The sequence below is a fragment of the Gobius niger genome (genome assembly GCF_951799975.1).
Source record: "Gobius niger genome assembly, chromosome: 1".
Taxonomy (NCBI): Eukaryota; Metazoa; Chordata; class Actinopteri; order Gobiiformes; family Gobiidae; genus Gobius; species Gobius niger.
Genome location: NC_136852.1, coordinates 74474360 through 74502345, shown reverse-complemented (window position 1 = coordinate 74502345; position 27986 = coordinate 74474360). Strand labels below are relative to the sequence as shown.

At 37.9% G+C, this 27986-nt stretch overlaps 1 protein-coding gene across 1 annotated transcript; it reads left to right on the top strand.

The window, feature by feature from the left end:
* LOC306978790 (eosinophil peroxidase-like) lies at positions 1 to 27986 on the top strand (the record flags this gene model as incomplete). Its single annotated transcript, XM_079577469.1, has 15 exons — positions 1 to 61; positions 5166 to 5247; positions 6785 to 6954; positions 7081 to 7228; positions 8978 to 9107; positions 10868 to 11071; positions 11157 to 11484; positions 14134 to 14294; positions 16969 to 17227; positions 18650 to 18820; positions 20475 to 20712; positions 23979 to 24181; positions 25605 to 25628; positions 27267 to 27703; positions 27753 to 27986. The coding sequence occupies 15 exons, from the start codon at positions 1 to 3 to the stop codon at positions 27984 to 27986; spliced, it is 2850 nt and encodes a 949-aa protein (XP_079433595.1).

Here is a 27986-nt window from a genome sequence, read left to right as displayed (position 1 = left end):
ATGAGGCTGTGTGTGACTCTGTGTGCCGTGCTGCTGTGTGCGGGCTGGCTCGTGCAGGCGGGTGAGTCAACTCAGCATCAGTGGTTTATTCAAACACATCTTTTCCTCACATTGTTGATGTGTTTTCATCATTTTTTCGTCTCTTTTTCATCACATTTTTGTAAATTTTTTCATCACTTTTTTTGTCTCTTTTTCATCACATTTTTGTAAATTTTTTCATCACTTTTTTCTCTTTTTCATCACTTTTTTCTCTTTTTCATCATATTTTTGTCGATTTTTTCATCACTTTTTTATTTTTCATCACTTTTTCATCTCTTTTTTTGTCTCTTTTTCATCATTTTTTTGTCTCTTTTTCAGCACTTTTTTGTTTCTTTTTCATCACTTTTTTGTCCATTTTTTCATCATTTTTTTGTCGATTTTTCATCATTTTATGCCACCTATTCGTCACTTTATTTCTCTTTTTCATCATTTTTTTGTCAAATTTTTTCATCACTTTTTTGTCGATTTTTTCATCACTTTTTTGTCGATTTTTTTCATCACTTTTTTGTCTCTTTTTCATCATTTTTTTGTCCATTTTTCATCACTTGTTTTGTCGATTATTTCATCACATTTTTGTCGATTTTTCATCACTTTTTCATCTCTTTTTCATCACATTTTTGTTTCTTTTTCATCATTTTTTTGTTTCTTTTTCATCCATTTTTGTCTCTTTTTCATCACTTTTTTGTCTCTTTTTCATTATTTTTTGGTCGATTTTTTCATCACTTTATTGTCAATTTTTTCATCACTTTTTTGTCAATTTTTTCATCACTTTATTGTCAATTTTTTCATCACTTTTTTGTCTCTTTTTTGTCTCTTTTTCATCACTTTTTTGTCTCTTTTTCATCACTTTTTTGTCTCTTTTTTGTCTCTTTTTCATCACTTTTTTGTCTCTTTTTCATCACTTTTTTGTCTCTTTTTCATCACTTTTTGTCTCTTTTTCGTCACTTTTTTGTCTCTTTTTCATCAATTTTTTGTCTCTTTTTCATCCCTTTTTTGTCTCTTTTTCACTTTTTTGTCTCTGTTTCATCACTTTTTTGTCTCTTTTTCATCACTTTTTCATCTCTTTTTCATCATTTTTTTGTCTCTTTTTCATCATTTTTTTGTCTCTTTTTCATCACTTTTTTGTCTCTTTTTCATCAATTTTTTGTCTCTTTTTCATCCCTTTTTTGTCTCTTTTTCACTTTTTTGTCTCTGTTTCATCATTTTTTTGTCTCTGTTTCATCACTTTTTTGTCTCTTTTTCATCACTTTTTCATCTCTTTTTCATCATTTTTTTGTCTCTTTTTCATCATTTTTTTGTCTCTTTTTCATCACTTTTTTGTCTCTTTTTCATCAATTTTTTGTCTCTTTTTCACTTTTTTGTCTCTTTTTCATCAATTTTTTGTCTCTTTTTCATCAATTTTTTGTCTCTTTTTCATCAATTTTTTGTCTCTTTTTCATCACTTTTTTGTCTCTTTTTCATCAATTTTTTGTCTCTTTTTCATCAATTTTTTGTCTCTTTTTCATCAATTTTTTGTCTCTTTTTCACTTTTTTGTCTCTTTTTCATCAATTTTTTGTCTCTTTTTCATCAATTTTTTGTCTCTTTTTCATCAATTTTTTGTCTCTTTTTCATCAATTTTTTGTCTCTGTTTCATCACTTTTTTTTTGTCTCTTTTTCATCAATTTTTTGTCTCTTTTTCATCAATTTTTTGTCTCTTTTTCATCAATTTTTTGTCTCTTTTTCATCAATTTTTTGTCTCTTTTTCATCAATTTTTTGTCTCTTTTTCACTTTTTTGTCTCTTTTTCATCAATTTTTTGTCTCTTTTTCATCAATTTTTTGTCTCTTTTTCATCAATTTTTTGTCTCTTTTTCACTTTTTTGTCTCTTTTTCATCAATTTTTTGTCTCTTTTTCACTTTTTTGTCTCTTTTTCATCACATTTTTGTAAATTTTTTCATCACTTTTTTCTCTTTTTCATCACTTTTTTCTCTTTTTCATCATATTTTTGTCGATTTTTTCATCACTTTTTTATTTTTCATCACTTTTTCATCTCTTTTTTTGTCTCTTTTTCATCATTTTTTTGTCTCTTTTTCAGCACTTTTTTGTTTCTTTTTCATCACTTTTTTGTCCATTTTTTCATCATTTTTTTGTCGATTTTTCATCATTTTATGCCACCTATTCGTCACTTTATTTCTCTTTTTCATCATTTTTTTGTCAAATTTTTTCATCACTTTTTTGTCGATTTTTTCATCACTTTTTTGTCGATTTTTTTCATCACTTTTTTGTCTCTTTTTCATCATTTTTTTGTCCATTTTTCATCACTTGTTTTGTCGATTATTTCATCACATTTTTGTCGATTTTTCATCACTTTTTCATCTCTTTTTCATCACATTTTTGTTTCTTTTTCATCATTTTTTTGTTTCTTTTTCATCCATTTTTGTCTCTTTTTCATCACTTTTTTGTCTCTTTTTCATTATTTTTTGGTCGATTTTTTCATCACTTTATTGTCAATTTTTTCATCACTTTTTTGTCAATTTTTTCATCACTTTATTGTCAATTTTTTCATCACTTTTTTGTCTCTTTTTTGTCTCTTTTTCATCACTTTTTTGTCTCTTTTTCATCACTTTTTTGTCTCTTTTTTGTCTCTTTTTCATCACTTTTTTGTCTCTTTTTCATCACTTTTTAGTCTCTTTTTCATCACTTTTTGTCTCTTTTTCGTCACTTTTTTGTCTCTTTTTCATCAATTTTTTGTCTCTTTTTCATCCCTTTTTTGTCTCTTTTTCACTTTTTTGTCTCTGTTTCATCACTTTTTTGTCTCTTTTTCATCACTTTTTCATCTCTTTTTCATCATTTTTTTGTCTCTTTTTCATCATTTTTTTGTCTCTTTTTCATCACTTTTTTGTCTCTTTTTCATCAATTTTTTGTCTCTTTTTCATCCCTTTTTTGTCTCTTTTTCACTTTTTTGTCTCTGTTTCATCACTTTTTTGTCTCTTTTTCATCACTTTTTTGTCTCTGTTTCATCACTTTTTTGTCTCTTTTTCATCACTTTTTTGTCTCTTTTTCATCACTTTTTTGTCTCTGTTTCATCACTTTTTTGTCTCTTTTTCATCACTTTTTCATCTCTTTTTCATCATTTTTTTGTCTCTTTTTCATCACTTTTTTGTCTCTTTTTCATCAATTTTTTGTCTCTTTTTCACTTTTTTGTCTCTTTTTCATCAATTTTTTGTCTCTTTTTCATCAATTTTTTGTCTCTTTTTCATCAATTTTTTGTCTCTTTTTCATCACTTTTTTGTCTCTTTTCATCAATTTTTTGTCTCTTTTTCATCAATTTTTTGTCTCTTTTTCATCAATTTTTTGTCTCTTTTTCACTTTTTTGTCTCTTTTTCATCAATTTTTTGTCTCTTTTTCATCAATTTTTTGTCTCTTTTTCATCAATTTTTTGTCTCTTTTTCATCAATTTTTTGTCTCTGTTTCATCACTTTTTTTTTTGTCTCTTTTTCATCAATTTTTTGTCTCTTTTTCATCAATTTTTTGTCTCTTTTTCATCAATTTTTTGTCTCTTTTTCATCAATTTTTTGTCTCTTTTTCATCAATTTTTTGTCTCTTTTTCACTTTTTTGTCTCTTTTTCATCAATTTTTTGTCTCTTTTTCATCACTTTTTTGTCTCTTTTTAATCAATTTTTTGTCTCTTTTTCATCAATTTTTTGTCTCTTTTTCACTTTTTTGTCTCTTTTTCATCAATTTTTTGTCTCTTTTTCACTTTTTTGTCTCTTTTTCATCAATTTTTTGTCTCTTTTTCATCAATTTTTTGTCTCTTTTTCATCAATTTTTTGTCTCTTTTTCATCACTTTTTTGTCTCTTTTTCATCAATTTTTTGTCTCTTTTTCATCAATTTTTTGTCTCTTTTTCATCAATTTTTTGTCTCTTTTTCACTTTTTTGTCTCTTTTTCATCAATTTTTTGTCTCTTTTTCATCAATTTTTTGTCTCTTTTTCATCAATTTTTTGTCTCTTTTTCATCAATTTTTTGTCTCTTTTTCATAAATTTTTTGTCTCTGTTTCATCACTTTTTTTTTGTCTCTTTTTCACTTTTTTGTCTCTTTTTCATCACTTTTTTGTCTCTTTTTCACTTTTTTGTCGATTTTTCATAAATTTTTTGTCTCTTTTTCACTTTTTCGTCTCTGTTTCATCACTTTTTTGTCTCTTTTTCATCACTTTTTTGTCTCTTTTTCATCATTTTATGCCACCTTTTCGTCACTTTATTTCTCTTTTTCATCCTTATTTTCCTCAGTAGTCAGTAAGTTGATGCTTATTTCAAGCAGCTTTTAGATTTGGGTAGAGTCAAACCTGGAGAAGATGTGCTCAGTTAAAGCAGAGGTTAAACAGAAACACTTCTAAACAAATAAAATCCAGTCTAAACTAAAGGACGTTGATATTTTACTTTAAAGGGATATTTCCTAGTTATCCAGAGTGTTGCTGCTGATTTCTGGAGATATTATATATTTTTTTTATTCATGCAGTTCTTATATTTGAAGAGTTTAGTGGTGCTAGGCTAGTGCTAGGCTAGTGCTAGGCTAGTGCTAAGCTAGTGCTAGGCTAGTGCATGTCTATGGTAACTAGTAGCCTGCATTAAAAACCTCCAAACGTTGCCATACCTGATTTGTAGAAGCTCCTTTGTGATTTCCACGTGTAGTAATGGCGGCCGCAGGTAAACAAACTAATGTAGATCCGGTCACCGAGCAGATCACTCCGCTGCTGCTGCGTAGCTACAACCAGGAAGCTGATGCTGCTCAGATATAAGTTATTTTAAATGCAAAATGGTTATACTTCAAACATGATTCATATTTCTATGGCTAGTCTGGTGTTATAAGTGATTTTCCTCAGGTGCTCAGTGCTCCGGTCAGACTGTTTTTAATGCAGGCTACTAGTTACCATAGACATGCACTAGCCTAGCACTAGCCTTAGCACCACTAAACTCTCCAAATATAATGACTGCATGAATAAGAAAGCTCAAAAAATCTCCAAAAATCTCCAGAAATCAGCACCACTCTGGATAACTTGGCAGTGAGGCCCTCTGTCAAACACCCTGAACCATCCCTTTAACGCCTCACAGATAAAGGGGAGGTTAAACTGTGTGTGTTTGTTGCAGATCTGAGCAGGCGGGAGCTGCAGAGGGCGGTGAGAGCGGCTAAAGCCTGTGTGGACTCGGCCTATGAGACGTCCAAGTACGAGTGAGTAAAGAGCCGACGTGTGAGGCAGAAACACCTCACACGCTCACTTCAGAACACACGCTGTAATCACTTTAATTATCCAACATAATGAAGGCTGTGAAAGGCTGGGAATGTCCACTTTAAACTGTGATCATTAGTATCTGAACTCGGAGCAGTCTGGTCATGCAGTGTTTGTAAAGGAAATAACCAGTTTGCTCATTACAGTCACTAGAGGGCAACTTAAATTAAAAAATCAGGATATGAACAACACATTATAGCTACGGTAAATGGTCAGTCTGCCCCAGGGCGGCTGTGGCTACATAATAATGACTACAGTGTGCTCTGAGTCACTGGTGACACAGGGTTGTAAAGTGCAACAAGTGTAAGCCGTAATTATTTATCACAGCGCTGTCAGGCCCCAATGAGTTCGACCCCCCCGGTTTAAACAAAAGACGATACTTTTAAAATGTGTCGGCCATTTTCAATTTTCTGCGATTTGACTCCATGGCTGTGTCCGAATGTCCAGACTATCCCCTATACAGTCAGTATATAGTCACTATATAGTGACTATATACTGACTATATAGTCACTATATAGTGACTATATAGTCAGTATATAGTCACTATATAGTGGTCACATGTTGTAGGGGTGTCCGAATGTCCAGAGAGAAAAAATTTGTGCAGTCGAAATTTCCCACAATGCATCTGGAAAAGTAGTGAGCATCGATGGTCACTAAACGGGTCAATATAGACCACAATGCATTGCGAGAGTGGGAGAAGAGCCTGACAGAGACAGGTCTTTGAACTAAACACGACTGAAGTAAATCAGCTGTTTCAGTCGTGTGTTTGTGTTTCTCATGAATAAACGACTTAAATATAAACGGTTACGGTGAAAAGATGCTAACGTTAGCTGCTAACCTTTAGCTTGAGCTGTTAAATGACCGATCGCTTCCTCTCGAATAATCCAAGTCATTCATGTAAAATCCATGTGAAATAAAGCATATCTGACTCGTATTAATCCATAAATATTCCACTGTCTCTGAGTTTGTTTTTTATCACAGAAATACTTTATTCCCGGAGTTTAGCGAACTTTATCAGATGTAGTCGCTCAATCTGCTGGTGTTCGGACACCGGCCTGACCGACTTTCGGCGTCTCTGAGCTCACGCTGGGGTGATTTTTTTTTTTGTGATGAGAGTAACGCCTGTAAAAGTGCCAAAACAGTCGTTCTGTTTCTTAAAATAAACGTTTGTAAAAATAAATAAATTCAGATTAATTGATTAAATTTTTTTTGACGTCACGCAGCTTGGAGAAAGTAGTGGCTTGTGTCCGAATCGCCAACAGAATCAGTCACTATATAGTGCGGCCTGTGTAGTGAATGAGGGGTCAGGGACGAGGGTGGACATTCGGACACAGCCCATGTCTGACGTTTAGTAAAACCTCTGAAAACCTGTGCTTTCGTATTAAATCATGAGGGTAAAGTATTGCTGTTTGTATCGGTTTCCGTATTGTATCATAACGTTAAATATATGTTCACGTGTTTGTGAACCGTCTGCTCCAGGAGCCAGAGCCGCATGAAGGACAACAGTGTCTCTCCCGGGGACGTCCTGCGGCTGATGAAGCAGCCGACGGGTCAGACCAAGAAGGCGGTTCTGTTCGCCGACTACCTGAACGCCGCGCTCAGCGACCTCCACGCCCAGTGCAAGAGGTTGTCCATGTCCAGGGCCCCAGGTCAGTGAGCGACACACACATGTGGAGACAAACACGAAGAAGAAAGCGTGTAGAAAATCCAGATACAGAAGCAGCTGGAACAGAAGAGCTCTGACGTGTCCACTGACCCTGATCCTTCCTCTGCAGAGCATCACAGCGAGATAGAGCTGTCGGACTTGGACATGGAGGACCTCATTGCGGCGTCCGGCTGCTCGCGCGTGACCACAGCGCCCCCTTGTGAATACATCCCCAACCTGCACAAGTACCGCACGGCTGACTCCGTCTGCAACAACCTGTGAGACGCACTCGTGTTTGTTTCACACACTCGCCACCAGGAAACAGGGAGTCCACTGTCCCCGAACACTAAAAACATGTACAACAGGCCAGGCTGTGGGAACCCAGGGTGCTGAGGGCGCTGCAGCACCCCCTGGCGGATAGTTTGTGAACTGCAGGCAATGTTAACCCCTGAACTCCCACATGAACCGAGCACATTTTCTCCAGCTTTACCCCAATCCAAAAGCTTCTGGAGAAAAGGTGTGAAAATAGTGACAAAACTGAGACGAAAACAAGGATGAAAATGTGACAAAAAAGTGACAAGAAATTTACAAAAAATTACCAAAAAAGAGACAAAAATTTGACATTTTTTTTTACAAAAAATGACAAAAATGGGCAAAAATTTGACAAAAAAGCGAGAAAAATTTTACGCAAAATTGAGAAAAAATAGAAGAAAAAGTGATAAGAATTTGACAAAAAAATGTGAATAATTTGACGAAAAAGTGACAAAAAATGACAAAAATGGACAAAAATTTGACGAAAAATTTAGAAAAATATTACGAAAAAGTGACAAAAATTTGAACAACAAATTTACAAAAAATGACAAAAATGGACAAAAATGTACAAAAAAGTGACAAAAAACGAAAAAAAAAAAAAAACGAAAAATTTGACGAAAACGTGACAAAAAATGACAAAAATGGACAAAAATTTTGAAAAAAAATACGAAAAAGTGACAAAAATTTGACCAAAAAATTTACAAAAAATGACAAAAATTGAAAAAAAATTGACCAAAAATTTGACAAAAAAGTAAGAAAAAATTGACGAAAAATTTAGAAAAAATTGAAGAAAAAGTGACAAGAATTTGACAAAAAAATGTGAATAATTTGACGAAAAAGTGACAAAAAAAAAAAAAAAACGAAAAATTTGACGAAAAAGTCACTAAAATTTGACACAAAATTTTTTCAAAAAATTGACAAAAAAGTGAGAAAAATTTGACGCAAAATTGAGAAAAAATTGAAGAAAAAGTGATAAGAATTTGACAAAAAAATGTGAATAATTTGACGAAAAAGTCACGAAAATTTGACAAAAATGAGACGACTGCCCAACAAAAAAAGTGATGAAAAAAAACCTGACGTGAGGAAAAAGATCCATTTACTTTTGTAGATCTTTCAAATGAGGTGTTACACTGGCCTACAGGATTTGGGTAAAGCTGAACTGGAGAAAATGCTCTCGGTTCAGGCGGGAGTTAAGAGGTTAATAAATAGGATTTATGCACAGAAAAAGTATTTTGGGGGTACATTTTGTCCCTCAGCGCCCCCTAACTAACATATCTTCCCACGGCTCTGCGATAGTGTGTTTGCCCTTCTCTTTGGTCCTCCTGGCAGGAGGCTGACGTGGGACAGAAGCTTCATGATTGTTTGTTTTCAGGTTCTAGCAGGGCTGGACTGGCATAAAAAATGGGCCCGGGACTTTTGGGTCAAGACCGGCCCTCTAAAAAAAAAAAAAAACAGTCATATTCAATAGTCGAGGTGATGAGCAAAACAATAAACCCTTGGCTTGAACTAAAACAGTATAAGCTACAAATCATGGGGAATATTTCTACAGCTATAGTTTCTAATAAAAGCCCCGGCCTGTTTTAGAGACCGGCTTTAATTTGCCTCCACCAGCCGCGAACCCGGCCCCTGTCAGAGACCCGGCCTCTAATGGAATACAGGCCAGTATTAGAGAATTTACGGTACTTCCTGCTAACATGCTTGTGTTTGTTGCCCAGGGAGTACCCGCTGTGGGGGGCCTCCAACGGCCCGTTACTGCGGCAGCTGCCCGCCGAGTACCAGGACGGCTTCTCTCTGCCTAAAGGCTGGGACCCCGATGTCCTGGTCAACGGACACAAGCTCCCACTGGTACTGTTTCTATTTCAGACGTATACAGTACTTCATATACACATGTACTATATATATATGCATGTAGTATAATGCAGTTTAACCAGAGTAACACTTTATAATAACTACACCTTATTTAGCCTTAATAAATGATGAGTTAACACTACCACCACTACTACTTCAACACTTAATAACTACTTAACTACTACATTTAATGCCAAACTCATAATGAATCGTTTAAATACTTGCCTTATTGCTTGGTTAAATAGTTATTAAGTGTTAGTAACACTTAACTAATGCATTGTACATGATTAATTAACTGTTAACTCATCATTTATAAAGGATGAATAATGTGTAGTTATTAAAAAGTGGTACCGCCAAAACCAAATGCATTCTCTCCTCTTTGCCATTTTTATTTCCCTTATGTGTTTTTGTCACTTTTTTATTACTTTTTTGCTGGATTATTGTCACTTTTTTGCTGGATTTTTGTCATTTTTCTGATAGATTTTTGTCTTTTTTTGCAGTTTTTTTGTCTTTTTTTTGACAAAAACTCAACAAAATTTTTTACAAAAAATCAACAAAAAAATTGACAAAAACTCAACAAAAAAAATGGACAAAAACTCAACAAAAAAGTGACAAAAACTCAACAAAAAAGTGACAAAAACTCAACAAAAAAGTGACAAAAAATCAACAAAAAAATCGACAAAAATTCAAAAAAAAAGTGACAAAAACTCAACAAAAAAATTGACAAAAACTCAACAAAAAAATGACAAAAACTCAACAAAAAAATGACAAAAACTCAACAAAAAAGTGACAAAAACTCAACAAAAAAATCGACAAAAATTCAACAAAAAAATGACAAAAACTCAACAAAAAAATGACAAAAACTCAACAAAAAAATTGACAAAAATTCTACAAAAAAGAGATAAAAACTCAACAAAAAAGTGACAAAAACTCAACAAAAAAGTGACAAAAACTCAACAAAAAATTGACAAAAATTCAACAAAAAAGTGACAAAAATTTAACAAAAAATTGACAAAAATTCAACAAAAAAATGACAAAAACTCAAAAAAAAAATGACAAAAAATCAACAAAAAAGTGACAAAAACTCAACAAAAAAATGACAAAAATTCAACAAAAATGTGACAAAAACTCAACAAAAAAATGACAAAAAATCAACAAAAAAGTGACAAAAACTCAACAAAAAAATTGACTAAAATTCAACAAAAAAATGACAAAAAATCAACAAAAAAGTGACAAAAACTCAACAAAAAAATGACAAAAATTCAACAAAAATGTGACAAAAACTCAACAAAAAAAATGACAAAAAATCAACAAAAAAGTGACAAAAAATTGACAAAAAAATTGACAAAAATTCAACAAAAAAGTGACAAAAACTCAACAAGTGGGTCTTAGCTTTCAAATGAGGTGTTACACAGGCCAATAGCGAAAGAGGACAGCATGTCTTCAGTTTAGGCGGGTGGAAAGAGGTTAAAGCTTCTTCGACCTAAAAAGGCTGTGTTTCAGAAACCTTTTGTCCCCTGTGCTGTGGGATTCTGAATGAAGCAGCGACCGCCACAGAAATGAACTGTTCTTATATATGTGTTTTTGTTTTATCTTTTTATCGGGCATGTTTGTGTTGTCCACAGTCTTGTATTTCTGTGTGTCGTTGGGCCAAAGATGAATTTCTACCTCGGTAGACAATAAAATTCCATTGTAATCCAAAATCATCAGGTACAGGGCCTTTATTCTCTGTCTGACGCTGGGTGTGGCTCCTGCAGGTCAGAGCCGTGTCCACTCACATCCTGGCCACCGGGAACATGGTGATCAACGACGGCTCGTTCTCCATGCTGCTGACGTTGTTCGGACAGTGGATCACCCACGACATCACGCTGACGCCCATCACTCCGGTCACCCGGTCCTACAACTCCTCCAGCAACTGTGAGGAGACGTGCGAGCGCGCCGAGCCCTGCTTCCCCATAAAGGTCAGCCCTGATGTGTGGTCACTGTGTCCTCACTGTCATCACAGGCTTCTGGTTCATAAACTAAGTGTGATCCCGTCATGTCCAGGTTCCTCGTGGAGACTCCAGGCTGACCCGGGGCGAGTGCATGCCTTTCGTGCGCTCGTCTCCGGCGTGCACGGGGGGGCAGGTCCGGCAGCAGATCAACGCCATCACGGCCTTCGTGGACATGGGGCAGGTGTACGGAGCCGACCACGTCAAGGCCCTGGAGCTCCGGGACTTCGACTCCGACAAGGGGCTCCTGAGGGTCAACCAGGAGTACAACGACAACGGGCGCGAGCTGCTGCACTTCAGCCCCATGACCGGCAACATCTGCGCCACCAGGAGGCGCATGACGGGCGACGGCAACGCCAAGGAGGTGCCCTGCTTTCAGGCCGGTGAGCGGGACTTAAAGAGGGATGTTCTTGGGACACGGCGAGTGGAAGGCAGACGTTTGTGTCTTGTAGTGAGAGGGTCAGCAGCTGGACTTCAGTTTGAATCAGAGCCGTGGGAAGTTATTTTAGTTAGGGGGCGCTGAGGGACAAAATTTACCCCCAAACCTCTTAACTCCCGCCTGAACCGAGAGCATTTTCTCCAGTTCAGCTTTACCCAAATCCTGTAGGCCAGTGTAACGCCTCATTTGAAAGCTAAGATCTACAAAACTAAATTGATCTTTTTCCTCACGTCAGATTTTTTTTCATCACTTTTTTTGTTGGGCAGTCGTCTCATTTTTGTCACATTTTTGTGACTTTTTTGTCAAATTTTGGTCAATTTTGGTCATTTTTTGTCACTTTTTCGTCAAATTATTCGAATTTTTTTGTCAAATTCTTATCACTTTTTGTCATTTTTTTCCGCAATTTTTTGTCATTTTTTGTCCATTTTTTGTCAATTTTTTTCACTTTTTTGTCAATTTTTGTCATTTTTTTGTACATTTTTCGTCCATTTTTTTGTCAATTTTTCGTCCATTTTTTGTCAATTTTTTTCACTTTTTTGTCAATTTTTGTCATTTTTTTGTACATTTTTCGTCCATTTTTCTCCATTTTTTGTCAAATTTTTCTCACTTTTATGTCAAATTTTTGTCCATTTTTTGTAAATTTTTAGTCACTTTTTCGTCAATGTTTTCTCACTTTTTTCACATTTTCATCCTTGTTTTCATCTCAGTTTTGTTGCTATTTTCACACCTTTTTCCCAGAAGCTTTAGGACTGGGGTAAAGCTGGAGAAAATGTGCTCGGTTCAGGTGGGAGTTAAGGGGGTTAATATTGCCTGCAGTTCACAAACTATCCACCAGGGGGTGCTGCAGCGCCCTCAGCACCCTGGGTTCCCACGGCCTTGATTTGAATCATGTAATGAGTTTAGTTGAGAACTTTCATTTTATTTGTTTTATTTATTTGTCAAATATGAAAAGGAGGCAGAGGAAGACAGTCTACACTTTCAAACTTCTCTTTCAGTTTTGTTCTCTCCTGCGTGGAGGGACAGAGGTGCAGAGAAAGGTTACGTGAATGAGGGCGATAAAAGTGTAATCGTGTTGTGTGATTGTTTTGTAAAGTAATAGGCTTCTGCAGAGTGGAAATACTGAGGTCATTTTGTGCAAAATAGTGACATTTTCGTTAAAATAGTCAGTGCAGCGAGTATTTACTTTCCTGTGTGGTGCTCGATGCCCTCAGAGTGGAGAGAGAGGATGTTGAACCTTTCCTGATAATTACAATAGCAACATATTTATAATAGGGATGCACAGATACCGATAACGGTATCGAGTATCGGGCCGATACCACATGCTTGTACTCATTCATGAGGTCCCAAAACCAGAAACCAATACCATTAGATGTGCGGCCAGTGCAGCTACGAGGCGCAGCTACGAGGCGCAGCTCTCAGCTGAGGAGAGAAGAAGCAACGAACTGGAGAATAGTTTAGTGTAAACACAATAATCCACATAGAGCTGACTTTATTACAGACTGCGCTCTCTAAACCAGAGTCTGAGCTGGATTTAACCAGAGCTTAATGTTCTTAGAGCTGCAGCGTCTGCAGTGTTTACAACATACAGGCTAACGATGCTAACGTTGCTAACTCACGGCTAGCAGTTTTGGCCATTCTGACGCCGTTTTATGCCCTGGGGTTTATTCATCTGAAAAACTAACCCAGCGACTAAAAAGTCCTCAGAAAATCCAAAGTAAAGACATACAGCATGTTTATATTGAGGGAAAATGAGCTGCAGCAGAGCAATGAAAACGCTGTAGCTTCTCGCTAAGTTACTACAAACACACGAGAAAATCTACAGGAGCTGAAGTAAAGACGAGAAGAGACCATTTAAGTCACATCTCAATACTATTGTTAAATAAAAACACATCAATGAATACAGCTCAGGCATTGGGAGCTTTAGGACATGGGCTTTTCTGTCTATGATGGACAGAGACATAAAAATAAATTATATTGAATGAAAATAAAATAAATAAATAAATGGCATCAGCACAATTCTAATATAACTGCTCTTAAATGTGTCGCCTGCTTTACTTAAGGAAATGTAAATGAGTGAATTTACTAATTACAAACCAATCTGCTGTGAAAAAAGTAAGAACGTTGAAGAAAATGCCTTGTACTCGTATCGGTATTCGGTATCGGCGAGTACTTAAATCAAAGTACTCGTATCGGTTTTAGAAAAAGTGGTATCGGTGCCTCCCTAATTTATACGAAGCTCTGAGCAGGACAATGTGGAATCATAAATTAGGCCTAATGCTGAGCAATTTAATAAGCCCCAAAGTTCACCGATTAAAGAAGACAACGAAGGTTTGATTCACAGCCACCGTGTGGAGCTGTTTCCCCAGTAATGATCCTCGGCAGAGAGTAGCAATCCAGAACATGGCTCTCATTGTTCCATTCCGAAGAAAAAAAGCTCCCGATCGATCCCGTCTGTTGCCACTGACCTCACAAGATCCAACATTTAGTTTGCCCCGGCACAGGATAAAAGGACATTCAGCGGAAGTGCCCGGATGTTAATCTACTAAGTGCGATCCTAAAGTTCTTAACGTGTTCTTAACGTGTTCCTCCCCAGGCGATTCCCGTGCAAACGAGAACATCGCCCTGACCGCCATGCACACTCTGATGATGAGGCAGCACAACCGTCTGGCCCGGAAACTGTCCGAGCTCAACCCGCACTGGGACGGGGAGCGCCTGTACCAGGAGGCCCGTAAGATCCAGGGAGCCATGAGCCAGGTACGACTTCACACGCAAACTTCATGATCATGGGGAAGGAGAGAGAACAGGAGGGGGGTCAGCACACAACCCTGTGGGCCACCTTTGTTCAGCGAGATGGTTCTGGAATTGACCTTTCGCAAAACCCGGCCCAAAAAGGTAATTGTCCAATCACACATCCGAGCAACCGTTACTATGAAGCTATAGGTCCATCAAGCTGCAAAACAAAGGTACAAACCAGCACTGAGAAGAAAACCATGAAAAACCCGACGTGCACAGACATTTTGAGGGGCAGGTGCTCAACCATGAAAAAAGGGCTCCTTCTCCTGTCGGAAAAAAAAAGTGATTTCTTTATTTTTTGTAACTATGACACTGCCACTGACTTCGAAATGTAATGTAACATGCAAAATGCGATGTTCCATAATGTGGACCTAATAAGATACTAACTTGTTTGTTCTACCTCGCCCTACAAAGTCAATCACAAGGCTCTGCATTTACGACTAACATAAATATTAATAAGTAATGAAAAGGTACTATACACTTAAAACTTACAGCTGGTTTGTCCAATATCATTGTTTTGTCTATATCATGCTTACATGCTAATAATTATCCACTGGGTTGTTCCTGTGTTCCTCCCACAGAGGCACAGTTTCCAGAGCCCAGGCACCTCTCCTCCTCACCCTGGTCTGGCCCTGGTCTACGCCCGGTGACTTAGAGAGAGCTCAATAGAGCTCATTTTAAAAACATTTTATAGCGCGACAAACAGAACCGCTAAAGCTCCTGACTTCTTACTGCTGGCGCTGACGTCCTCACCCTATCGGCCCTTCTCATTTCAAGTTCTCTTAATCATCCAGTCTTGTTGCGCTTGTTTGTACATAAAAGTTAACTTAATATCTTCTCAAGCGGGAAACACGGGGACAGTGCAGATGCCCATTTGTGATCACGAGCGGCAGGAATTCTCAATTTGAAGTTGAGAATTAAAGCTGTATTTTCAGAACATATTGGCTAATAAAAAAAAAAATAGGGCACTTAAAGGGCACAGGGCAAAGGGGCAGGTGCTTGAGCACCACCTGGGCTCTCTCTGTGCACGTCCCTGCCCGACCAGATGAAGAAGAAAAAAAAAGTGGTGAAGCGATCTGCCTATGGAGACTCAGACACCAGGTACCATAGGTGTCTGGGGGAGTTCTTTCCCAAAGTCAAAAACAAAAGCTAAATGTGAGATAAACAGGCTTACGTCTGCTCTAAGATAATGCTAGGCTAAAGGCTTAGGTAGCTAACATCTAGCAACTGGCAGTCACAAAATGTACACAAACTGGAGCCAGGTAGCCGTCTCTCTTTATGATCAGAATATTATGCATTTTGTCACAGTTCTAACAATAACTGCAGCTGATTATCTTTGGGCACCTGTAGGTTTAGCTGGCGTTAGCTAACTTTAGCAAACCAGCAATGCTCTTATTTTAAACAATGCGACAAAGATAAGAGAGTGCTCACCGGGCACGACTGGTCCACAAACCTGTGCGGCTTCATTTCAGGACGAGATCATGAGGTTTTTCTTGTTTGCTTTAGTCTCAAGAGTCCTTTACCCTTTGTTAGATAGTTTAATACCTTGAATACCGTAAATTCTCAAATAATGGCCTGTATTCCATTAGAGGCCGGGTCTCTGACAGAGGCCGGGGTCGCGGCTGGCGGAGGCAAATTAAAGCCGGTCTCTAAAACAGGCCGGGGCTTTTATTAGAAACTATAGCAGTAGAAATATTCCCCATGTTAGGAATTTGTCTCATACTGGTGTAAATGAAAACTCACGTGCAGGAAGTAACAAACTGAACCCGGGCCGAGGGGGCGACGCTGCGGAGGAGCTGATCCGAGCGTAACTTTGACACAGATTTAGCCACTTTTCAAACCTCCTGTGACGATGTTTGGAAACAGGGTAAATGTTGTGTGACCCTCCAGGGTTTTAATAAAGTCTCCATCGTGTCTTCAAAGCACGTCCAGCTGCTCCGTGTGCAGGTCAGTCCCACGCCTCAAAATAACTCCTCCCATCAGCGCGAGCGTCTCGTCTTCTCTCGGGTCAGTCTCATGATCGATCACAAACACAAACGCTCCGTCTAAACTCGCCTTTTACACAAGATAACAACAAATAATCCGGTCTGCGGTAAAAACGAAACAGAAACCTGCAGTGACACTGATGTCAAAGCTCCGCTAACAGCAACGAAACACTTCCTGTTGTCCCGACAAAATAAAAGGCGTCAATGTTCCAGCCGCTGGGAAAGAGTGTTTGAAATGTTCATTAGTAAATTAACCTAATATTTTAGGTGCAAATGGACACAAATCTCGTTTTTCTTCGTTTTCCTGGTCGTCCGTTTTGCTCTAATTGTGGCCTGGTTCCAATAAAGGCCTGGTCCCAGATGCCCTTGAGTAAATAAAGGCCCCGGCCTATATTAGAGCATTTACGGTATATGTCCAACGTGTTGCAGATTGCTGCCCCTTTGGCCTCGATCTGGAGGATATCGCACTGGTGTTGATCCAGTAAGAGTCACTAACACAAGTCACTCCAGCAGCAGTAGCTGAGTAGACGGGCTTTTGCGAAAGGTCAATTGCAGTGAATGCTGTGGTCTCCCTGTGTAGAAAGTCCAGCAGTTTGTTTCTGACACGGCTCCCTGTTGGAATCCTCCTCACCTCCTGTCTCCGTCTGCAGGTCATCACGTTCCGGGACTACCTGGGGCACATCGTGGGCTCTAATGCCATGTCCAAGCGCCTGTCCGTGTACCCAGGCTACGACAGCGAGGTGGACCCCAGCATCTCCAACGTGTTCGCCACCGCGGCGCTCCGCTTCGGACACCTCACGGTCCAGCCGCACCTGTTCAGACTGGACGAGAACTACAAAGAGCACCCGGACTTCCCCAGCCCGCTCCTGCACCGAGCGTTCTTCGCCCCGTGGAGGCTGGTGTTTGAAGGTGTGACTCTGTCCTTGTGGAGTTCAGGGAGGCCACGCCAGAGAATGAAATATGAAGAGTTTAAAGGAAACACAGAGGGGCGACTTCGCTCTGACCCCCGCAAAGAAAATAGGTCGAGGCGCATCACGAGGCGCTTATTATTACTTGTATTTGCATGTATCTATTTAAAGGGACAATGCATTTACAATTAAAAAAGAAATATACTTACTTAATATACTTACTACTCTGTCCCCAACCGGACCAGGCCCGGCTACGCACCACTCACTCACAAAGCAACAATCAGTCAATCAACATCGATTCTGCACATAGGCCGCCTTCCCAGACCCACGTACACCCACAGTATTATTGCACACCCCACTCACACATTAGCATCCCCACACCCCCAGCCCCCTGAAATGTACATTACCGTAAATTCTTTAATACTGGCCTGTATTCCATCAGCGGCCGGGTCTCCGACAGGGGCCGGGTTCGTTGCTGGCGGAGGCAAATTAAAGCCGGTCTCTAAAACAGGCCGGGGCTTTTATTAGAAACTATAACAGTAGAAATATTCCCCATGTTAGGAATTTGTCTCATACTGGTGTAAATGAAAACTCACGTGCAGGAAGTAACAAACTGAACCCGGGCCGAGGGGGGGACGCTGCGGAGGAGCTGATCCGAGCGTAACTTTGACACAGATTTAGCCACTTTTCAACCTCCTGTGACCATATTTGGAAACAGGGCAAATGTTGTGTGACCCTCCAGGGTTTTAATAAAGTCTCCATCGCGTCTTCAAAGCACGTCCAGCTGCTCCGTGTGGCAGGTCAGTCCCACGCCTCAAAATAACTCCTCCCATCAGCGCGAGCGTCTCGTCTTCTCTCGTGGTCAGTCTCATGATCGATCACAAACACAAACGCTCCGTCTAAACTCAACTTTTACACAAGATAACAACAAATAATCCGGTCCGCGGTAAAACGAAACAGAAACCTGCAGTGACTGACTGATGTCAAAGCTCCGCTAACAGCAACGAAACACTTCCTGTTGTCCCGACAAAATAAAAGGCGTCAGTGTTTCCAGCCGCTGGGAGAGGGTTTGAAATGTTAATTAATAAATGAACCTAATATTTTAGGTGCAAATGGACACAAATCTCGTTTTTCTTCGTTTTTCCTGGTCGTCCGTTTTGCTCAAATAGAAATAAAGGCCTGTCTCTAATTGTGGCCTGGTTCCAATAAAGGCCTGGTCCTGATGCCCTTGAGTAAATAAAGGCCCCCGGACTATATTACAGCATTTACCGGCAACTAAAGGGTCACTTTTTCCTCTACTTAATGTATACGACTTCTTGAGTACAATGGGCCATCACGTTATTTCCAGTAGATTGTCTTTATTAGTATATATACTGTATCTGTGGCTCCTCCCCTCTGACTGTGCGGTGTGCGCTGCCCTCAGGTGGTCTGGACCCCATACTGCGGGGAGTGGTGGGACGTCCGGCCAAGCTGAACACCCAGCAGAACATGGCGCCCGACGAGATCCGGGAGAGGCTGTTCAAGTTCAGCGAAGAACTGGCTCTGGACCTGGCCTCGCTCAACCTGCAGAGAGGGCGGGACCACGGCCTGCCAGGTACTCCCTCCGCCGGGATACTCCCCCCTGTCCGAGCGGAATTAGGACATGAGACGTAGCACTAAATGACATGTTTAATTTAAAGAGGGGGTGTTCTGCTTTTTTCAGTCCCATAGCACCAGTCTATATCTCACTACAATGATGACAAACCTTCTGTCGGTCTGTAAATGCAGGAAATTAGAATAACTGCCTTGTATAAAATGTCTCTCTCAAAATGGCCGTAGTGAATGTCTTGAAATAGGCCTCTGTCTCTTTAACCCCTTAACTCCCACCTGAACCGAGCACATTTTCTCCAGTTTGGCTTTACCCCAATCCAAAAGCTTCTGGAAAAAAGCTGCGAAAATAGCAACAAAACTGAGACGAAAACAATGATGGAAATGTGACGAAAAAGTGACGAAAAATGGATGAAAAAGTGGCAAAAATGACAAAAAAATGACCAAAATTTGATGAAAAAAAATGACGAAAAAATGAAAAAAAAATGTGACATGTGACAATTGTTTTTACAAAAATGTGATAAAAAATTGACAACAAAAAAAAAAAAAATGATAAAAATTTGACCCAAAAAAATTACAAAAAATGTGACAAAAATGTGATAAAAAATTGATGAAAAAATGACAAAAAAGTTACAAAAATGAGTTGAATACCCAACAAAAAAATGATGGGAAAAAAATCTGATGACGTGAGGAAAAAGATCCTCTCGGTTCAGGCGGGAGTTAAGAGGTTAAGAACCTCTGAGCCTTTAGACACGCCCCCTCCACACGCTGTCTGTGGCATCAGTGGGGAGGGGGTTCTGCTGAGGAGCAGTGGTCGGTTACTCGGCTGGTGACGAAAGCTCGGAGGCGTCTCCAGGAGGTGGGGGCGTTCCTAGGAGGACTCAGGCAAACCTATCCCTAAAATGGCCGCCATCAGCCAAAAATTCAACAAAAATGTGACAAAAATTCAACAAAAATGTGACAAAAATTCAACAAAAATGTGACAAAAATTCAACAAAAAAATGACAAAAAATCAACAAAAAAATGACCAAAAATGACAAAAATTCAACAAAAAATGACAAAAAATGACAAAAAAATGACAAAAATTCAACAAAAATTCAACAAAAATTCAACAAAAATGTGACAAAAAATGACAAAAATTCAACAAAAATGTGACAAAAATTCAACAAAAATGTGACAAAAATTCAACAAAAAAATGACAAAAAATCAACAAAAAAATGACCAAAAATGACAAAAATTCAACAAAAAATGACAAAAAATGACAAAAAAATGACAAAAATTCAACAAAAATTCAACAAAAATTCAACAAAAATGTGACAAAAAATGACAAAAATTCAACAAAAATGTGACAAAAATTCAACAAAAAAGTGACAAAAATTCAATAAAAAAATGACAAAAATTGAACAAAAATGTGACAAAAATTCAACAAAAATGTGACAAAAACCTATCCCTAAAATGGCCGCCATCGGAGTTTTTACAGATTACTCAGAAATACGTGAATGTGCCAAGGCAACACTTCAGCCATGTTTTTAATGAGGGAGTGACAGAATAACATGATGGAAAGCTTGAAAAAGTCCATTTTGCATAATACCCCCCTTTAAGAAGGGACGCCTCCACATTCCTCTGCCAGCCCGTCCTCACCCGTGTGTTTTTGGTTCCAGGCTACAACACGTGGCGACGCTTCTGCGGCCTGTCCCAGCCGAGTAACGCGCAGGAGTTGGGGAAAGTCCTGAGGAACCCTCAGCTGGCTCGGCGACTCATAAACATCTACAAGACCCCGGACAACATCGACGTGTGGCTGGGGGGTTTGGCCGAGCCCTTTGTGTGTGGGGGGCGAGTGGGGCCGCTGTTCGCCTGCCTCATCGCCGACCAGTTCAGGAGGATCCAGCAGGGCGACAGGTAACGCGCTGCAGGAGGCTCGTAACGGGCTCCGTCCAAGGCCGTGGGAACCCAGGGTGCTGAGGGCGCTGCAGCACCCCCTGGCGGATAGTTGGTGAACTGCAGGCAATATTAACCCCTTAACTCCCACCTGAACCGAGCGCATTTTCTCCAGCTTTACCCCAATCCAAAAGCTTCTGGGAAAAAGGTGAGAAAATAGTGACAAAACTGAGATGAAAACAAGGATGGAAATGTGAAAAAAGTGAGAAAACATTGACGAAAAAGTGACAAAAATGGACAAGAATTTGACAAAAAAGCGAGAAAAATTTGCTGAAAAATTACGGGAAAAAAGGACGAAAAAGTGATGAGAATTTGACAAAAAAATACGAATAATTTGACGAAAAAGTGACAAAAAATGTACACAAATTTGACGAAAATCTGACGAAAAGTTGAGAAAAAATGGACGAAAAAGTGATAAGGATTTAGACAAAAAAATGCGAATGATTTGGCAAAAAAGTTTACAAAAAATGGGCAAAAATTTGTAAAAAAAGTGAAAAAAATTGACAAAAAATTGACAAAAAAGTTGGAAAAATTTGAAGAAAAAGTGAGAAAAAATGGACGAAAAAGTGATAAGAATTTGACAAAAAAATGCGAATAATTTGACGAAAAAGTGACGAAAAATTGAGAAAAAATGACAAAAATGGACAGAAATTTGAAAAAAAAGTTAGAAAAATTTGACGAAAAAGTGATAAAAAATTGACGTAAAAATGCTAAGTATTTGACAAAAATATGACGAAAAATTTACAAAAAATGACAAAAATTTGACAAAAAAATTAGAAAAATTACACAAAAAATTGAGAAAAAATTGACGAAAAAGTGCTAAAAATTTGACAAAAAAATGCGAATAATTTGACGAAAAAGTGACAAAAAAGTCACGAAAATTTGACAAAAATGAGTCTACTGCCCAACAAAAAAAGTGATGAAAAAAAAACCTGATGTGAGGAAAAAGATCAATTTAGTTTTGTAGGTCTTTCAAATGAGGCGTCACACTGGCCTACAGGATTTGGGTAAAGCTGAACTGGAGAAAATGCTCTCGGTTCAGGCGGGAGTTAAGAGGTTAATAAACAGGATTTATGCACAGAAAAAGTACTTTGGGGGTACATTTTGTCCCTCAGCGCCCCCTAACTAAACTATCTTCCCACGGCTCTGGCTCCGTCTTTGTCGTTGGAAACATTTTTCCGTCTGAAAATGAGAATAAAAGGTAAGTAAAGAGCTATGAAAATAGGTGGGTGAACTGTATAAAATGGAAAATGGTTACAAAAAAGATACCCAAGTGTAGCATGTAGGGCTGAAACGACTAATCGATTATTGAAATAGTCGACAACTATTTTAGTGATCGATTAATCGTTTTCTGGTTCACACAGACTCAAATAGAGCAAAACTGACATGAAAATGCAGTATTTTTTAAAGAAAACCTACTTTGTTTTTCATAGTAAGTGTCTGTAGTGTTTTGTATATTGTAAATTTCATAAATATCCTCGTCCAATCTGAAGCAGAATTAGCGCCAAGAGCCTCCAACAAACGTTTACTTTAAGTTTCCTCCATCAACATGTCCTCGAGCGGCGCCACTTTAGCTTCATGTGATTTTTCTTTTGTTTTTTATAAATCCAATTTTCCTCCACCATTCACAGCCAAGCGATTCATCGATTAATCGTAAAAATATTCAATAGATTAATCGATCAATCTTTAGTTGCAGCCCTAGTAGCCTGTATAAAGTGAACCACTAAGCTCAATACAAGTACCAGGAATCTAGGTTCTAAAGGAGGAATGAAGGTGAAATAAAAATAGAACACTGTTTATAATAAAGATGAACAAAGCCGGCATTTATTTTCCATTTCCACAAGTTCCAGAAGTTTCTTTTGTTTACCCCTAAAGAGTCCTCACAGTCCTTCCATCCTCGATCCAATTCACAAAACTCAAAAACACCCAAGAGGGCTCGAATGTCCATACAAATAAAAAGAATGCTCAGAGCTCTGTATGACCTTTCGTGCACAATACCTCAGCTTAACGGTGTACGACGGGACCCAGGTCCACCAAGGATGTTAGAACGTCCAGAACGTCCTCGACTGAGGATCCAGAAACTCCAGTCCAGGCTCACATCGAATGGTCCGACTCGAATCAGGTCGATCAAAAACCAACCGGAGAGAAGATGAAAACAAAACGGGACAAATCCTCTCCTCCAGTACATCTGGCAATTGGCTTTTCCACAAGATGGGGGTGTTGCTCACAGCAAAACTTGCAGCACCCTCTACTGGGCACATTCGGTAATACACGTTATTATTATCATTATTTATTGAAACAGGGACAATTTACAGAAGCATGAGTCTTTACAAGAGGAGATGGTTTGTACCAGATTTAGCTCAGTAGCTATTTTCCATCCGCAGTCCCTGGACAGGTGTGAACATAAAACATTACAATTACAATCTATAAATCCAATCTACAATAAAATCACTGTCTAAAATACGTTCTTTGCTTTTCCTAAAAGTGTACACACAACAACAACAAAACTAAACAATCTCTATAGTTTACATTCATTAATGCTGACACGACTGATGATCTAAAATGTACATTTTCAAATTTCGAGTAAAACTGTTAAAATCCACAGACACTTTCAGACGGTCTAGAAGTTCGTTCCACTGTTTAATGGAGCGAAACGAGGAGGCACATTGTGCAAAGGCCGACCATCTTTTTGGTTTGACACAGTTTTTATTTGCAGTGGATCGAGTGGCTCTTGTATTTTGCTCAGAACAAAATCTGACAAAGTTCTTCAGTGGTGGTGGAGCTGCGTTATTGGTGATTTTGAATATAGTTCTTACATTATTGTATAAAATGAGATTGTCAAAACTGAGCACTTTGTACTTACTCAGGATATTGCAGTGATGATGATGAAGTGTTTTTTTATCGAGTGCCTTTAAAGCCTGATTATACACGGATCTTAGTGCTTTGAGTGTGGCGTACGCTCAAATTAAAGGCATATAACCACTTAATACTGTGCTAGTGGTGTAGCCGTTTTCAAGCTGCACAATAAGGAGGCGCTCACTGGATGGGATATGCCAAACAGCACAGAGACAAGCCCCAACATTTCTGAAACAAAGTCATTTGGATGAAACCAAAACAGAACTTTTTGGCCTCAACTATAACGTTTTTAGAGTCAACAAAGCCTGCGATGAACTGAAACAATCTTTGTGACTAATATGTCAATTAAATTGTTTGTGGTTGTGTTGCAGGCTGTGGTGGGAGAACGAAGGTGTGTTCACGGAGCGCCAGAGAAGGTCGCTGCGAGACGCCTCCTTCCCACGGATCCTTTGTGACAACACCGGCATCACGGAGGTCCCGGACCAGCCCTTCCGGTACCGCCCGCGGGGCTACGGCTACACCTCCTGCTCGAACATCCCGGAGATGGACCTGTCCCCCTGGCAGGAGAAGTCACGTAAGACCCTCCAACTATCACACAGAAGACAATGAGTCTACAGAGATGTTAGAAGATGTTCTGCTTTAAGCCCTTAACTCCCGCCTGAACCGAGCACATTCTCTCCAGTTTGGCTTTAGCTCTGTCCAAAAGCTTCTGGAAAAAAGGTGTGAAAATAGTGACAGAACTGAGACGAAAACAATGATGGAAATGTGACAAAAAAGTGACGAAAAATGGATGAAAAAGTGGCAAAAATGTGACAAAAAAAATGACAAAAAAATGATAAAAAATTGATTAAAAAAAAAAAGACAAAAATGTGGCAAAATGTGACAAAAAAATTATAAAAAAATAATTATTAAAATTTGATAAAAAATGAAAAAAAAAAACAAAAAAAAATATGTGACAAAAAAATTATAAAAAATAGACGAAAAAATAGATGAAAAAATAGATGAAAAAATGACAAAAATGTGACAAAAAATGAAAAAAAAAATATTAAAATTTGATAAAAAAATGAAAAAAAAGACAAAAACAAATGTGACAAAAAAAATATAAAAAATTGATAAAAAACAGACGAAAAAATGACAAAAATGTGACAAAATGTGACAAAAAATCACAAAAAAATAACAAAAATGTGACAAAAAAATTTATAGAAAATTGATAAAAAAATAGACCAAAAAATGACAAAAATGTGGCAAAAATTTGACAAAAAATGAAAAAAAATTATTAAAATTTGATTAAAAAAAATAAAATAAAAAATTATATGTGACAAAAAAATGATAAAAAATTGATAAAAAATAGACGAAAAAATAGATGAAAAAAATGACAAAAATGTGACAAAAAATGAAAAAAAATATTAAAATTTGATAAAAATGGAAAAAAAAATGACAAAAATGTGTCAAAATGTGACAAAAAAATTAGAGAAATGTGACAAAAATGTAATAAAAATTTGACAAAAAAAGACAAAAAAATGATTAAAAAATGAAAACAAAAATGAAAACAAAAAATGACCAAAAATGACCAAAAAATGACCAAAAAGTTACAAAAATGAGTTGAAAACCCAACAAAAAAATGATGAAAAAAAAATCTGATGACGTGATTAAAAAGATCCTCTCGGTTCAGGCGGGAGTTAAGAGGTTAATATTATGTAACCGGCTGATACTAAACATTTACCTTTATTTCTTTTCTACACCGATTACCTTAAACTGATCATTAGAAAGGATACGTTTTTTAACAATGCGGCTTGAATAAAGTACAATATCGGCCCTTTAAGTATTCCTATTCAAAGCTACAGACCCATTCCATTGCTCTGTCATAGTTTTGTGTTGTTTTTGAACCTTCATAAAAGTTTAGGCATGCGGTAGATTCCATTCATTGCTCATGATATAGAAAGATGCCGCGTCAAATTCAATCTGAATGTTCTAACCCGACCTGTTTGTCTTTCTAGGTCAAGGACCCCCAGGACCACCAGGTAAATCCAAAATGTATTATTTTATCTTTGAAGCAACATCCACAAGTCAAAATCATGCTAAGAGCCTACAGTTAATATCTCTTGGGCCCATAAAAGGAAAACTGTGAAGAAAAGGCTGGGTTAGTTTAGAATAGCAGCTCTTAAAGGAACAGGAACCGTTTCCACACTCTGTTCTTACCTGAGCTTAGACGAGTTGATGTGTACCTGCCTGGTCTTTGTGCGCTCAGTCACACAGAAACCAAAGATGTTGTTAGCATTTAGCAAACATGCTGTGTTCTTGTGCAGGCCCCCCTGGTCCCCCCAGCCCCGCTCACAAAGTGGGCAGCAACAAACTAAGAAAAAAAAAAGAAGAAAAAAATGTGGCAAAATGTGACAAAAAATGAAAAAGATTTGATAAAAATGTTCTAAAAAATAAACGAAAAAATGACAAAAATGTGATAAAATAAAAAAAATGAAAAAAAAATGTGACAAAAAATGACAAACGGAAAAAAATGTGACAAAAAAATGAAAAAAATGTGAAAAAATGAAAAAAAAAAGACAAAAATGTGACAAAAAATGAAAAAAAGACAAAAATGTGACAAAAAATGAAAAAAAAATGTGATAAAATTTGAGAAAATTGAAAAAAAAGACAAAAATGTGACAAAAAATGAAAAAAAAATGTGATAAAATTTGAGAAAATTGAAAAAAAAGACAAAAATGTGACAAAAAGATACAAAATTAATAAAAAATACACGAAAAAATGACAAAAATGTAAAAAAAAAAGAAGACAAAAATGGGACAAAAAAAAACTAATGATAAAAATGTGATATAAAAATAGACGAAAAAAGGACAAAAATGTGACAAAATTTGACAAAAAAAATTATAAAAATGTGACAAAAAATGAAAAAAAAAGACAAAAATGTGACAAAATGTGACAAAAAAAAGACAAAAATGTGACAGTCACACAGAAACCAAAGATGTTGTTAGCATTTTAAAAAAAGAAGAAAAAAATGTGGCAAAAAAAATGACAAAAAAATGATAAAAATTTGATTAAAAAAATAGACGAAAAAATGACAAAAATGTGAAAAAATGAAAAAAAAATGACAAAAATGTGACAAAAAATGAACAAAAAACGAATAAAAATTTGATGAAAAAATAGAGGAAAAAATGACAAAAACGTGACAAAAAAAAGAACAAAAATTGATAAAAATTTGATAAAAAATGAAAAAAATGTGACAAAAAATAATAAAAATGTGACAAAAAAATTGACGAAAAAAAGACAAAAATGTGAAAAAATGAAAAAAAAAAATGATAAAAATTTGATGAAAAAATAGAGGAAAAAAAGACAAAAACGTGACAAAAAAAATGAAAAAAATGTGATAAAAATTTGATAAAAAAAGAAAAAAAAAAGAAAAAAATGTGACAAAATGTGACAAAAAAATAGAGGAAAAAATGACAAAAATGTGACAAAAAATGGAAAAAAAAGTGATACCATTTGATACAAATTAAAAAAAAAGACAAAAATGTGACAAAAAAATGAAAAACAAATTATAAAAATTTGATTAAAAAAAATAGACGAAAAAATGACAAAAATGTGACAGTCACACAGAAACCAAAGATGTTGTCAGCATTTAGCAAATATGCTGTGTTCTTGTGCAGGCCCCCCTGGTCCCCCCGGCCCCTCCGGCCCCGCTCACAAAGTGGCCTTCTCCGCTCGCCTGGGCAGCAGCAAATTAACAAAACGCAAGCCCATCGTCTTCCACGAGGTCATCTACAACCGGCCGGGACACTACGACCCGCGCTCGGGCGTCTTCACGTGCGTGGTCCCCGGGGTGTACGAGTTCCACATGACCCTGGCCATCTACAACGCCGACGTCGGGGTGGACCTCATGCGGAACGACGCCGTCCTGCTGCACTCCTACAACACGCGGCACCGCGGGTACATCATGTCCAGCGGCAGCACCATCGCCAACCTGCGCACGGGCGACCGGGTGTACGTGGTGGTCAAGGACGGCCGCAGCGGGTTGGTGAAGGACAGTCAGTTCAGCGGGTTCCTGCTGTTCACCGAGGACGAGAACCACCAGAGACAGCGGCAGGTCCTGTTCACCGAGGGCGAGAACCACCAGTGACCGCGGACTGAAGCAGGACCTGTTCACCGAGGACGAGAACCACCAGAAACAGCGGACTGAAGCAGGACTGTTCACCGAGGACGAGGACCACCAGAGACAGCGGACTGAAGCAGGACTGTTCACCGAGGACCAGAACCACCAGAAACAGCGGACTGAAGCAGGACTGTTCACCGAGGACCAGAACCACCAGAGACAGCGACTAAAGCAGGACTGTTCACCGAGGACCAGAACCACCAGAGACAGCGACTGA